Genomic DNA, 15,288 nt, shown 5'->3' with positions numbered 1-15,288 from the left:
CAGTGTAAATCGGTCTCTGTGGAGCCGAGCTGGGTTGTGAACTCTGTGCCATCACCACCACACCGATGTTCCTGAATTATTCCAGGCCTGAATGGACACCCGTGGGGCAGAGCACTGGGGAATTTTGTATTTTCTAGGATGATTTTTGGAGACAAACTAGCTAATGGAAGCAAGTTGAAACAAAATGACTCCTTACATGTGATCCCAGCAAAGATATTTGCATGATTAAGATGCACATGTAGTAATTGTGTTTTTGTGGACCTACTTTTTCCTGGAGTTGTTGTTGCTGTTGACCAGCTGCATTATTGGTCAACAGGCAGTGACTGCTCTCTCTGATATAGGTTTAAACATCTGTTTTGTATACTTAAAAATTACTTGGAGCCAAATGGCACATATACCTAAGACACTGCAGTCCCACACAGTGTGCAGCATTGTGGATGCTCTGCTAACAATAACCCTACAGGTGATACCCAGTAGGTTTATCTCCTATGAAGCAGGTGATGCCGATGGCTTATATTCCGTTGTTAACTTTCCACTCGTCCTTCTTGTTTTGCTCAGGATGATCAGCTGGATGGTTTCAGTGGGAAGCAGAAGGAGAACGTCCCCCCGTGCACTCTGGACATGGTGAGAGTTTATAGCCTGAAGGTGTTTTTGTTCCAGTGCATCAGTTTCGGCTCATCTCGACACGCATTTATCTAAACGTGTGTCAGTGTGTGATGTTTTTTTGTTTTGTTTCTTTCACATCTCTTCTCCCGTTTCAGAGTCCAGAGTCTGAACCGAACACCAGGAGAATTTTCACCTCAGAGACCAACGGTAAGTTCTGCAGATAATTCGTGATGAAAAGTTGAAGTGAGGTTCTCACGTCTCGGTATGAACTGTCCGTCCTTGGCTTTAGTTTGTAATCCTGTAAGTGGAAGGGCTTTATCAAATATGCAGATGGCTCCCTCTAGTGTTGGTTCTGCATTACTCCCTTTCTTTTTTTTTTTTTAATTTTTTTTCTTATTTTGCTCTCTCAGGCTCAGGACCCGGCACTCCTGCGTCCTCCAATCAGAAAGACTCGTCCCAGTCAAAGACTCCCAGGGTGAGCCCTCACAACAAACATTTACACCTCACACACACCTGTGCACCCTACACTAATCTCCACCTCCTTATTTTTATTCTTAGACTTTAACAGAGTAGCTTTGGGGAGGGTTGATGGGCTCAGCAGTCATTGTTGGTGCCCATATGTGACTAAAAATGGGGGGAAATCATGTTTATGCGTGTGCAGAACTTCCGTCTGCCGGTGAGGGAGACCTGTGCATCGTGCCTGAAGACTGTCTATCCTCTGGAGAGGCTCGTGGCCAACCAGAACGTTTACCACAGCTCCTGCTTCCGCTGTTCACACTGCAACACCAAACTCAGGTGAGGCCACAGCAGATCGGGTCAGACAATACACCCAGGCAAACATTTACAAAGGATTTTACTGCATTTAAAGCTTTTCTGCAGGGTTACTTGGAGAAAAAAAACCCCTCTAAATTAAACTTTATCTCGAGGTCCTGTGTTCCCAGTAATCTAAAGAATTTAAAGATATGTTCTGCTGTTTATTTTGATTCTATTTATTCCATCAAAAATATCCAATAACCTTCTCAAAACTACTCAAAAGTACCATTTTAACCTGTTATGAACCCACGTTAACAATCTCTTTCAAACCATTCCTGATCAAGACTTTGACTTCTTTTTAGAAGAGGTCTGTTTTCTCTAAACTGTCCTTTGTTTTGGTCTAGTTTGGCAAATTATGCCTCCCTGCACAACAGCGTCTACTGCAAGCCGCACTTCTCCCAGCTCTTCAAGGCCAAAGGAAACTACGACGAGGGCTTCGGCCACCGGCCGCACAAGGAACTTTGGGAGGGCAAAAACGAGAGCGCTGAGGCCTCGCCGACATCTGTAACCAAGCCAACAGCCCAGAGCCCGGCCACACCCTCAGACCAGGAAAGCCCCAGTGTGGAGGACTCACCCTTGGCTAAAGTCAACGTCCTGACAGCCACCATGGAGGCTCTAGGACAAGGTTCCTCAGAGAAGGCTGACAAACCCACAGAGACCCGCAGGCTGAAGATCTCCTGGCCACCAAAAACTGAGCCTGAGGACACGCCCAGCCGCGGTGGAGCTGCCGCCAACACGGAGGTAGTCTCCACGGGTAAACCAATCAGAGCCAAGTGGCCTCCAGAGGAAGACTCCCCATCCACACCACCAGAGGAAGCCAGGGGCTCGCCTGTTCTGCGTCGAAACACCCCCCTGAAGGAGCGCAGCATGCCCTTCACCGCGGCAGCTCAACCTGACAGCCCTCCTGCTCCTGAGCCCAAAAAGCAGAGTGCACCGGTAGAGCGGCAGCCGAGTCCTGAACCCGCCAGCATGGACCTCCAGCACGGCGGCCAGTCGTCAGACAGCCAAACCCCCACCGAGGACAGCTGTGTAGATGTGCACACCAGCTCCGGAGAGGAAGAACAGGAAGAGGAGATGAAGAGCGAAGACGCTACAGACCATCATCTCCCCACAGAGGAGGATCTCGATGACGCTGCAGGAGGACAAGGTGAAGAGGAGGAGCAGATGGAGGAGGAAGACGGAGGCGTGCTGGAGGAAGACATGCCAGATGCTAAACTTCAGGAGACTCCAACTGAGCCGACTGCAGTCTCCTCTCCGGAGGCAGAGGTGGAGGCCAGCCGGTCGTCTCAGGACGTGGGCTTCTGGGACAGCGAGGAAGAGCATGAGGAGCTGACGGTGGAGGAGCTGATTAAACGTAACCGACACTACGAGGAGGAAGAAGAGGAGGAAGAAGGGGACGTATAAAGCGAATTTTCTGCTCTCGGCCAAAACGACGACATCCACGGACGCTTAACTGATCTTCTGCCATTCCTCCTTTTTCAGACAGTTTCTTCTTCTCTTCGTGATATAAAGTTGCAGCCGTGTCCAGAGTGAATTTTATTCGTGCCTCTTTCACGACATTTAGAATAATCAAAAATTTTTTAAAAAGATATTTAAAATGATTCCCCTTTAAATAAATATTTTTAACCCAAATGTTATGAGTCACAGAATAGATGTTTTTGTTTTGTTTTTTTTGTGTACGCGACTTTTGTAATTTTGTATTTTCATCGGATGCTTCATTATCAAACTGCTGTCATGAGAAACCGACTGCACGGTCTTATTAGACTGCAGCTCAGCTGTGACTGAAAAGTTTCTGAATTAAGACAAAGTAGAAAATAATAAGTTTGGTTTCTTTTCTCAGAAGAATCCAGCTGTGACTTTTGAGTTCTTGATCCCACAGATGGATGACAGTTAAAGGAAAAACCTACAGCTTTAATGCACCTTGGCATTGACTCAGGTAGCTTAATGGTGAGCGAGTTGAGAGCACGGTCTAAAACGCTTGTTCAGAATCTCCCATAGGCGTTCATTTGGCTTGAGATGTGTTGATTGTGAAAGCCGCAGCCTATGAGTAACTTTATTTTCACCCTCAAACCACTGTGAGCCCTCGTGTCCAGGTGGAGGCACTGTCACCCAGAAGAAGACTTCCACCAGGATGGAAATGTTACAGGTGGACCCAGACTAGCACACAGCCACCTCTCACTGCGTGGGTTAGGTTTTTGTTTTTTCCCTTTAATTTGTCACATATGTAACCATGAACGCATTGAACTGTAAGAGACTAATGATCATTTGTTTCCACTTCTGACAAGTTAAAACTGGACAAAATTATTGTAACATTTTAAGCCAGGGGACCAAACAGCCTGACCCACTACTGTATAAATAAACTCTGAGTATCTTTTGACATACTGCTTAAGATTGTTTTCAAAAACTGTGATGTACTTTTGTAATTTCGCATTAAAGTTTGGCTGATGTTTTATTTGGTTTCATATTATTCAGACATATCACAGAAATCCTAGTTAGCCTTGTAATGGCATCTATAAGCGGGAAAGACAAAGCAGTGTCAGAGGCAGATGGGAATGGCTAGAGAAACTCCCCTCCTACAGTCTTCTGCATCTGTACCCCAGACCAAAAGCTAAGATCCTAATCATGCAAGAATGACTTCACTAGCCTGAATTAGGAGTTCATTGTCCAGGAAAACTATCACTGAAACACAATAAAAGAAATATATACATACACAAATTAAAAAGGGACCACTGTTTAAAAACTGTGGTATTATTTTCATGTTTATGTGCACCTCACACACATTAAGTTCTCATGGGGTCTTTTATTTTGAAATCTGACCAGACTCTCCTTGGACCCTCCTCATCTGTTCTTTGCAGCGTGACCTGGCGTCAGTTGGGGGGGAAAATAAACAAGACCTGGCACCGTTTAAAGTGGTGCAGTGTGAATTACCACTTCTGGGAAGTGTCTGAAACTCACTGCGGTGGGTCTGGTGGGACTACAAGCGATCTGCTTTAGAGCCATAACGCAGTGCAGCTGCTCCAGGTGCATCCCTGAGGTTACGTGAAAAAGCAGCACGCTACAAGAACTTTTGACAAGTGGTCAAACAAGGAATTTAGACTCTTAAATGAAAGTTTTAATCTAAACTAAAGCAGCAGCCTTATTGCACAAAGGTTCTCATTATACAGGATCATATGCAGTTATGAGGAAAGTACATCTTACTGCTCCCATTAAGAGTGTAAGTAGCAGTCAGATACTAATCAGTCACTTGACCAAACAATCTGAAGTGCATCATCTTATGCTGAGAAACAAGTGAAAAACATTCAAGACTGCTGTCAATCTTCCCAGGAGCAGAAAACTGAAAAAGCAAAAGCTACAAGTGTGGCTGCCAGGAGGAAAAAAAGAACACGGCAGCACGGCTTAGTGGAGACTTCTGGAACAATGCCTCTTTAGAGACCAAAGTGGAGATGTTTGGCCATAATGCTCAGTGCCCATTTGGCAAAAACCAAACATGGCATATCAGCACAAACTCATACCAGCTGTCAGCGTGGCGGTTTGGGCTTGGTTTGCAGCCACGGGACCTGGGCACCTCGCAGTCATCGAGTGGACCATGAACTCCTCTGTGTACCAAAACATTCTAGAGTCGAATGTGAGGAGATCAGTCCAACAGCTAAAGCTGGGCCAAAACGGGGCCGACAGAGATCCCGAGCACAGCAGCAGGTCTGCAAACGAACGATAAAAAGAAAACGTCCTCCACAAGATTCACGTGAGAGATTCTTTAACAGGACTAAACATTATATTACTGGAGTAATAATTACTGATTCATGTATATAACGTGTATATCACTGTAATAATGGAGCTGGAGCTGAAATACTACAACATAATGTTTTAGATTCATATTTCAAATAAGTAATTAAAGCTTTGCAATACAAAACATTTGTAGGAAGCATGATATAAAACTACTTAAAAATAAAGTAAAATTACTTGCAGGACAGGACATTTCCCTTCATTGTAACACTAACATTTTACATTTTTACCCTTGTTCATTAAACACTGACTTACCTGAGAGTGACACCAAATCCACTTATGGACCACCACCACGGAGAAATCAAAACAATCACTTTGTTACATTACTGAAACTTTTATTGACGTTTAAACATGTTTGAACAAGGCCATTATAGTGCAATTCAACAAGGCAAAGAATTTTTTCTTTTTTAAACTGGTACATAAATTCTTGGTGAACACGTTTGGAGACGCTACAAAAACTCTCACTGCATTTAGCTCTAATTTGGTTGAACCGCATAACTTTTTTTGTAAACTGATGAACTGAGTAAACGTCAGTATAAGCGACTTCAAAACCCTGGACAGAGATGTGGCTAACATCGCCCACATCGGTGTCTCATTTGTATCTTTGCGCTGTCTAGCTTTACAGTTTTTAGTTATAAGTCTCTATCCAGCCCTGCATGTGAAGGAAAAAACAAATATCTGATTACATTTTTATATCATTGGCTCTAAAACAAACAAACACGTGACGACTAAATACAAACACGCACTCTCCAGCAGATGTGATTTAATAGGTAACCCTGTGTATTAGTTTTACATCACATTAGATTTCTAGCATCACCGTCTGCAGTGACCTGTGGATGATTTTGTGTACATGCTAAAGAAACCTGCTGCTTGCACCTTTTATGAAGGCGCAGAGGAATGTTTATTTTACAGGGATGCAGATGTTGTAATAGGAAGATGCAGAGGAATTCAGTTTGATTTGGCTGATACAGAATAACAATGATGACTTTTCTCCCTTTAACCATAAATTAGAAATGTGTGGAAACCAGCTCCGACAAACTCGACAGATTGCTTCAGCTCCGGAGTCTGTGTCCCAAAGTGCAACTTAACCTGGGTCTCGTTCTCTTTGGATAGCCAGCGCTTACTAATCCAGTCAAACATAAGGTCTGGGGGCCAGATTCGGCCTGGCAAAAACTCCAATCTGGCCGTCTGTACTTCTTTGGAAGAAGTGGAGGATAAAGGTTTTGGACTATATATCCTTTTTTTCTTTTTTGTTTTCAGACTTTTACGACTGATAAAGACCTCCCTCACAGCCATTCATACTACATCAAAGTAATTAACTGATAGATAAACAATTAAATTACATAAAACTTCTTTTGTTTTGTTTTTTAATTACAGGACATTCTTTTCTGTAATTTTACACATTTCTTTCTTACAATTTAACCTCAAAGGGTTGTGCTGACTGATTTCTTTCAATTCCTACTGTAGGATTTCGTTATCAAGTAGATAAACTGAGACAAACCGTTGACATCACCCTTCTTTTCTTATGATGTCTGAGAGATTCAGTGTGTGGATAAACAAACACTTTTAAAGCTTCGAGGCAAAAACTGATTGCAAAAGTGAATTCTCCTGGATTTGCACCAAGCCGTCAAGAAAGAAATGCCAGGAGTGATCTTTCACTCAGATTTTAACTTTAGTGCTCTGTCGGGTCTGCCACCACATCTGCCTTCTATCACTTGAAAAATATTTCTGAAGTGCGACCTTTTTTCCCTCTGAGCAACTGATGCAAGCTGCTGCTTCGGGTTTTTTTTACTAGCAGGATAGAAATTAAATTACATTTAATAGCAATTTAAGTCAATTACATTGCTAGACGGTGACTGGAAGGGGAAAAAAACAATTTGGATGCACAAAATTAGAAAAAGTGATCGAATCGAACTTTGTGACACAGACTCCCGGTGCTGCTTCTGCTCTCTGCACAGTCACACAAACACAATGTTAAAGTGCTGGTGGCCACAAACACAAAGACAAAACATTTTTCTTCTGACATGTCACACAAACGGCAAATAAACATCAATATAGTTAATATTACATCACAAAGGGAGAGAAACTAGCAGATTGTTTCGAAAGATATCACTCAAAACTTTGAGGGAAAGAAAATGAAGATGCTGAATAATTCTTCATGTAGTGGGCAAACATGCAGAAGGAGTACAAAAATATTACATTACAGTACAGTGTGATGCAATCGAATCCAACAGCCCTGCGCCTGATGCTTGTGTGTGAGGTTTGCAGAGTTGGCTTTTCCTTTCAGAGGTGTTTTATTTGTGGTTATTGTTAGGTTTGCGGTTATTGTTATGGCTGTAGTGTGTTGTGTCGCATCAGGCAGCATTTCACTGTTTATTTCTGTTATTTTGTCCACCCGCTGTGTGCATGTGTTCCCTTAACAGCTTCCCTTTCACATAAGTGCAACAAATCGCATTCCCTGAACTTCTGACATAGAAGATAAACTGAAAAGTATATTTCACAGATTCCTCATAGAAAATATACCTGACATGTTTTTTTATATATATTTTCATTTGTAATCTCACTACAAAACACTCAAAAAGCTCTTCGTCCGCTCTGAGGAAACGTCTGTGCTGCTCAGTGGCAGCGTCTTATGTTTGGTTGTGTTTACCGTACTTGCAATAATCCAGATTCAAAAAAACAAAAAGCAAAAAAATGAATGTTAATGCACGTCTGAGACAGATCCACTGCTGACTTGCAGCCAGCTCTGGGAGAGCAGCGAGCGAGGTGGGGCAACAGCAGGTCTCCGATCGCTCAGAGGAGGGCACCCTCACCCAGAGAGAGGATGAGGAGAGGTTGGGAAAGAGAGTGAGAGACACAAAGAAAAGGAGAGTGGCAAGGAGAGAGGAGGTGAAGAGGAGGGGGGGTGTCTATTCCCTGACACATAAACTGCGAACGAGCTCTGACTCGGCACAACTGTTGGCCTTGCTCTGCTTTGCTTGGGGTTGTGACAAATGAAATAAACTAAGTGTGCCAGACCTCATGAGAGGGATTTAACAGCTCAGTATTACAGACACACACTGCATGCAGGAGGAGGTTAGAGGAGAGGACGACAGCAGTGCAGATTGCATACAATTAACAGTTAAATGTCTCTCTGGAGTTTCTCGCTTTGAGGTGCAGCCGTGTATTCCTGCAGCAAGTACTCTGTAACCTACACAGCCCACGTAGGACCTGTCACTGCTTCTTTACAGCCACGAGGCTGGCCGTCTGCCGTGACGGCTGTGAAATGTACAAGTCTTATAAATAAAAGTCGGGGAAGGAAGACGACAGCGATGTGCATGAGTGCAGCTGAAGTGAGTGCGTTCTGAGTGTTAGTAGCATGCTAGGCTACCGTTTGTGAGCTCTACAGCGCAGTCGGCTGTTTGCAAGGCGTCACGAGTCCCAGGCTCATCCGCTGAGGGGATGCAGGTCCACCTTCACCTTCTCGCCGCTGCTCAGCATCCCCACGGTGGGGTACAGGCCCCCAGGAGGGACGACCATCTCCCTCCGGCCCATGAGCTTCCCATTCCTCGTGAAAAACACCTGCAGGGCATCAAACAGTTAAAACACACACACACGTGAGCCTTTTGCTGATGGAGCGCTCGAATAATTGGTCGTGAAACGAAAGTCTTCACATAATCGCCGATACTAAAATTTGAGAGCACGCAGCGTGCCAGTTGTAAACAGGAATTATGTCCAGTTAGGAAATATCGTTAAACAAATGGGTGACAGGGTAATGTCTGGATTCTTGATTTGGGGGGGGGGGGGGGGGGGGGTCAGTGTTTACAGTACATGTCTGTACTAAATCAGCAAGTGATCAAACATTATCCAGCTGCTCTCAAAAGAACATCAACAAGCTTTTCAATCCTAATACCGAGGGCTTCTTTCCAAGTCTGAGAGCAAATACCGAAACACTAAACCAACAAGCAAAGTACTGGCGAGTTTGCGTCTTCTAAAAATCAGACTGAGTCACATATCAAACATTTACTGTACCACCCACTCGAAAAAGAACGGCTTAGCCTATTTAATTAGAGATGAAGGCTGAGGGAAACATACTTCGTTAGCCTGAACAACAGCGGCGTGGCGGTGCAGTGTAACGTTAAGGAGCGGTGCACTGAGACTTAAACGTGTCCTGCTGAGTAAACACTGACAGATCCATGGATTACGCCGTTCTATTCTCACCCACTTGCGTTTTCCGTGCTCACACCCGCTCGGTGACCTCTCGGCCTCCGCTTGCACAACGGTGCAGGCGAGCGAGCCGAGCAGCTACGAGTCAAGACAGAGTAAAGAACTGCAGTAATTAAAACAATAAAAAAAACAACAGTTGGAACATGAAGTGGTTAGATGGTTAGAGTGTACAGAGAGCTGCTGGGTGCACATTACAGTGAGGCGTGGTGAGACGGCGCACGCGTGTGGGTTGCAATATGCAGGCCGCGGCGATGGCTCCCACAGGAGCCGTGTTACACACGAATATGAAAGTAATCATTGTGAGGCAAGTCGCTGCGGTTTCTGCTGTTGTAAGTAATATAAAATAATGACCGAGATCCCGCTGCGAAGTGCGCTCCGTGAAGAGCTGCCAGAAAATAAATAGGTTAAAGGTACCTCGAGGAGTTTTTTGAACGCTGAGGAGAGATATTTTTCTCCTCAGGAATGTTTTCTAACGGTTCTCTCTTGGTTCACACTGCTCGACTGATCAACAGGTGGCGCTAATGCAGCAAGGAAAGCATCAATGTGCCATCATTTCTCTATAATCTCATCCTGAAGGATGTCTTAATTCCTTAGATGCACTCAGAGGGGAGAGGAACCAAAACAGAACACGACCATCATCGAGATGGTGTACTGAGATGGAGTCGCAGGTTAGAGGTTGAGCAGCCAGATTCATACAACACAAACGAGGGACAAAGAGGACGTTTTGGTGGGACAACGTGAGACGTGCTGTTACGGTTCCAGGGCTTTTTGCAGGAGTTTCTTGTGTGATGGTGGAGACTACAGGAAATGAGGAACACCTGGCAAGTGCTCGGGGCTCAAATCACACCCCGTCTCCGCTCCTGTGACGGTGTCTGTGCCGTCTACTGCCGCAGCACCACTGTTTTCTTGATTTGGTTTTGCACATACATCTCCTCCATGCACCGCCTTACACCGCTGACCAGATGTTTACACATCATGATTGTTGCTAGGTTTAATAAACCTTTGGTAATCCTTATTAAAAAAGACAACGAGTCTAACAAAAAAATAAAAATTCTTTGGATACAGGGAAAACGTAAACGTTTGTACCCAGAAACAAAAACTGACATATTAGATGCTTTAACTATTTAACAGACTTGCATTTATGCCATAGTGATGCTCCTCCTTGAAGTGAGCATCATTTATCTTGATGAAAAAGCCTTGTTGTTGCCAGATGTGAGAGGGGAATTAACAAACTCCTTTGAGCTCATAAGATAGCAACAGCAACTTTAGATAACCACTTGTTAGTACCATTTCTAATCGTGCAACATACTGATCCTTAAGCTGTTTTGCTACAGCAGCAGAAGACCACGCAGGGTGTACTCCTGTCAACTGAGAACAGGAATCTAAGGCAACAGTTCACACAGGCTCACAAAAAGTAGACAACAGAAACATCACCTGGTCTGATGAGCCTTGATTTCTGCATTTGGATGGATGGGTCAGAATTTGGCAAAAGCAACATGAAATCAATCCTGCCTCTTATCAGCGGTTCAGGCTGATGCTGTAATGGTGGAGACACCACAGCCGACCTGAACGTTGTTGCATTCCATCATGACCACAGCGTACCCATCGTCTGCGTCTACTTCCTGCAGGATGATGTATTACAAAGCTCGGGACAATGAGTTCACTGTACTCAGATGGCCTCCGCAGTCACCAGTTCTCAATCCAATACAGCACATTTGAGATGTGGTAGAATGGGAGATTCGCATCATGGATGTGCAACCAAACAAAACTGCAGCATCTGCGTGACGTTATCATGTCTGTATGGACCAACATCTCCCAGGAATGCATGAAGAATTGGGGCAGCTTTGAAAGGACAACCTGACGAGATTTACGCAACAAAGTGGCAGATGAGTGTATTTCTGGGTCTTTTCTGTCTCTTAGTCGTCTTTGCGCCACCCATTTCTAGTAAAATGTGTTCAAACTTTTAAAAATAGAACCAATCAAAATGTGGGACATTTTTTCTGTATCAATCCCACATAAAATGGGACATTGAGTCACGAACAGGAGAGTGAAGGGCAGAGGAGACGAGGAGGATTACATTCGAGAAGAAAATACAGGACATATGCTTTAACTCTTATAATATGTAAACCTGCTCTGCATTTTTTAAGCTTCACGGATATACACGCTGAAGTCCTCGGGGTAGGTTTTAACAAAATATGCACAGAAATTTCTGTTTATAAGAGTTCACCAACAATCAACAATCCAAAACACTACACATGATTTGTGCCTCGGTTACTTAAAGAAAATTCTCCAAAGCTGTATTCAATTATTATACAGAGACAAGAATAGCCTGAGGGTCTGAAAAGTGCACCTAATGTATATTTAAATAAACTTGCATTCTTTCCAGTGGCCAGCAGGTGGTGACTCTTCTAGTGGCAAAAAGAAGTTTGTGTAGTCTTAATTCTCATTTGCTTTATGGGTTTGTTAAACACTTTGCTGAAATTTTTGTGGTCTCAATCACTAGTTCACTTCCCCCACCGCTCCACGTATTTATTCCCCTTGTTTCACCTCCTTTTTTTCCATCTCATTGTCCGCTACCCAAAAACTGAGAGCCACTGATTTATGCTAAATTAGAGTGATTCCCAGATGGCAAGCAGGGCCGCCAGGGCTGATAGCAAAATGTAAAGAAATCGCACACACACAATAAAAAGCAATCTATATGTTATTTTCATGGACTTGAATACTCATTTTTTGTGACTCTGGATATATTTCAATTGGAAGCATATTTTGTGTCTGTAGCACATATGATGTTCAGACTATTCACCAGGGAAAAGTCAGCTAAGCAAGGAAGCAGCTCTTTAAAGAAGTGGCAGCTGCCATTTTTACCTTTTTAAAAAAAAAAACCTAACTGATACGGCTCGAGCAGGGGCTGCTGTGATTTTGCCTTTGTGGGTGTGTCTTCAACTCTTCCCAGCCTTAGGTGCCACCTTTCTATGTAGCTGATTCTCCTCAGCAATTAGGCCAGAGTACTCAAGGCCAGGGAGGGGAGCGCTCCGGTGCCAAGGACACAGGAAGGGAATAGCACTTATGTGGGTTCCAGCACATGTGTGGATTCCGGGCAACGAGAGGTCGAACAAACTGGTAAAAGTCACGATCAAAAAAGCTCACACAGAATTAAATATTAAATTATCCATAAGGACAAAGATGGAGAGTGTCAACTTAACTGGGACAGCAGTACAACAGGGAGGAATTTATACTCAGTGCAAAATAAAATTTTTGTAATATCAAGAAACATAGTGATCAATAGAAGAGTCAAACTCGTAATTAGCAGACTCTGGACTGGACATAGAGACTACTTTATTCATGATAAGAAAACATCAGTAAAGCATTTTTTCATTATGAAGCAAATTCATTAAAGAAAAGAAAGAAATGTTATGGAAAGAGAGATTAGGTCAAAAACACAATGTAGAAAGTCTACTGAAGTGGACGGCAGAGTTATTATAGTTTTGTATTTTGTAGTTTTGTATATTGAAGAAAACCAGTGAAGATCTGTCTTATAGACATCCAAAGCCTCAATCACAAGATCCATCAATCCCCAATTAGTTTGTAATAACAAAAATCAGAAATCCCAGAACATTTCCTCTATAATTTTAGTTTTTTTTATTTGTATTTTCAAGTTCACAAAACTGTTTCAGTTTTTTTTTTTTCAACGGTCTAGTTTAGTAGTTTAGTTTAACCATAATAACTTTGGCAGGGCGGCAATGGTTCAGGAGGAGCTGTAATACTGAGCAACCTCAAAATAGCAGAGAAGTGGAGAATCCTTCATTTTTGGTGACAACCACCAAAGAAGAGGAGGCAGCAATGCACCAAAAGAAGACAAAGAAGGTCGTGGCGAGGAAGGTGGCAATAAAGAAAAGGCTGGGGAAGAAGAAGGCGGCGAAGAATAAGGGAACCCCACAGGAGGCAGATCAATCACTCGCCTCAGAGTTGAGAAAAGCTTTCATTTTACTGACCTTTCATGGTTTTTGGAGAACAAGAGCCAATTTACTTTAAAGGAATTGCACTACCCACACCCATCCACACTTATTAGGGGCCCAGGTCAAAGGGGGAGCAGCCTGAGCACAGAAGCCCAGCTAATCTTTCAAGCGTGCCCTTGGTCTAACCCGGGCCTTCTCCAGGTAGGACATGCCCAAACGACCTCAACTGAGTCCTTTTGATGTTTAGGAGTAGCGGTTCTATTCTTAGCCTCTCTCTGCTTGCATGTCTAAACTCCTTACCCCATCTCTAAGAGATAGGCCAACCAACCTAAGAAGAAAGCCTATTTCCTCAACTTGTATCCACCATCTCATTCTTTCGGTCACTACCTAGCCTTTTCCTCAGCCGGAAAAAGGATGAAGTGCCCGGGTCGTGGACGAGTTGCTTTCCGACTGGAGGATTTTAAGTACCTCGGTTTCTTGTAAATAGAAAAAAGAAAATCAATATTTGCAGTGGCCACCATCTAATTTATAATCAGTTATCTTCAATATAGACGAGCATTTTTCAGTGTATAAGAGGGTAGGTTGTTTGTTCCTCTAGCATCTTGGAGAGTTTGTCACAACTCTTCTGAAGTTTTAGTTTGTCTCAGCATTTTCTGCGTCTTCATGTAATCCATTTGGAGCCAAACTATCTGCTGCAGCTCTCTCTGCCTCTCGTGATGCTGCCAAAAGATCGATTTTTATGACTCGGGATCTGCACTTACATAAGGAATTTGGGACAGGAAGTCCTGCCACAAGTCTAGCTAGTGAGAGGTCATGCGTTATCTCAAAGATGGTCACCACCTCAGTGTTCACATTTACACATTCAGTTGGTTTCCCATAGTGGCTGGTTGACATGTGAAATCAGACGCAAACAAGTATATACCGCCTTCTTAATTCCCAGAATCAACATTAATTTAGATCTTACTGCAACAATGCTGACTTTGGATACTTGTTCAGACTTCTATGGTTCTTGCTGGCAAGTGGAAAACATCATAGCTGTGATAAATCATGTATAGCAGCATGAATGCTCAGGCAATCACAGGCACAATACCAAGCTTTTGCAGCAGAGCTCATGATCTAAAAACTCCTCCCAGCACCCACGGTCATCTTCCATTACTGTACTTAAGGATGTCTGCAGGTATAAACAAGTTCAATTTAACACTTTAGGGCATTTAAGAGCAAACTTGAGAAGAAAATACAGAAGTGGAAAAAGAAAGTGGAAAATATACTCTGTACAAGTACACGCATGGATGTGAGGTAAAAGTAAAAAGGGTAAATTACAATATTTGTAAGAACGTAATATGAAATGTTTATTGATTGTTTATTAAAGTGAAGCGAAAAACTGTAAAAGCACTAAATGAGCCTGTTGTTCCATTGAATTGCAGGCTCAAATCAAGCTAGTTAATGTCTATGTGCAAAGGTCTTGACCTGTACTTCATTTATTATTTGTTTAACCAGGAAGTGAAACTCTTTGGATTAATAATCTCTTTTGCAAGAATTTAATGGGCTGATAGAGGCAGCTTTAACCTAACATGTTAGTCAATAGTCGGAGAAACCAGAGCACGAGAAGTGCTCCTCAAAGATCCCAAAAACTTGATTCTGTTCATCTGGATGTAGGAGAAACATTTCGTCACTCATCCAAGTGACTTCTTCAGTGTCAGCTGACTGCAGGTTTCCCCAACCTTATAAACAGTACATTCGCTCAATGACTGAAACTAGCACCACTGACGAACAACGGGCTGTGAGGTCAGTTTTGATATGCAAATTGTCATGACCACTGATCAACAACCACAGATTAATGGCATATGAAATACTCCTGAAACACGGAGACACATTTTCTCTAAACATTGTCTCTGTGGCTTTTAAACCCCAAAACACACTGTAC

The 15,288-nt window shown here is 43.2% G+C and overlaps 2 protein-coding genes across 6 annotated transcripts in view; one reads left to right on the top strand and one right to left on the bottom strand.

Moving 5' to 3' along the window:
* Positions 1-3,871, top strand: part of lima1a (LIM domain and actin binding 1a) — a 28,321-nt gene extending 24,450 nt beyond the window's left edge. For all 3 annotated transcript variants that reach the window (XM_086278918.1, XM_086278917.1, XM_086278919.1), the window contains 5 exons: positions 559-624; positions 762-813; positions 1,017-1,081; positions 1,268-1,401; positions 1,764-3,871. In XM_086278918.1, coding sequence (XP_086135044.1) covers positions 559-624; positions 762-813; positions 1,017-1,081; positions 1,268-1,401; positions 1,764-2,823 — 1,377 coding nt within the window. In that variant the 3' untranslated portion in view covers positions 2,824-3,871. The remainder of the gene's footprint in view (positions 1-558; positions 625-761; positions 814-1,016; positions 1,082-1,267; positions 1,402-1,763) is intronic.
* spryd3 (SPRY domain containing 3) overlaps positions 3,075-15,288 on the bottom strand; it is an 84,377-nt gene continuing 72,163 nt past the window's right edge. For 2 of the 3 annotated variants that reach the window (XM_086278920.1, XM_086278921.1), the window contains exon 11: positions 5,517-8,763. In XM_086278920.1, coding sequence (XP_086135046.1) covers positions 8,629-8,763 — 135 coding nt within the window. In that variant the 3' untranslated portion in view covers positions 5,517-8,628. Of the gene's footprint in view, positions 5,118-5,516; positions 8,764-15,288 lie in introns of those variants that run through there. The other variant, XM_086278922.1, reaches the window with a different exon arrangement.

The sequence above is a fragment of the Aulonocara sp. 'chitande type north' Nkhata Bay genome, linkage group LG20, assembly GCF_057382095.1.
Source record: "Aulonocara sp. 'chitande type north' Nkhata Bay isolate Kocher_YH1m ecotype deep benthic linkage group LG20, A_spYH_male_GT1.1, whole genome shotgun sequence".
Lineage (NCBI taxonomy): Eukaryota > Metazoa > Chordata > Actinopteri > Cichliformes > Cichlidae > Aulonocara > Aulonocara sp. 'chitande type north' Nkhata Bay.
Note: the sequence above shows the minus strand (reverse complement) of the source record. Positions and strands in the feature narration are given on the sequence as shown.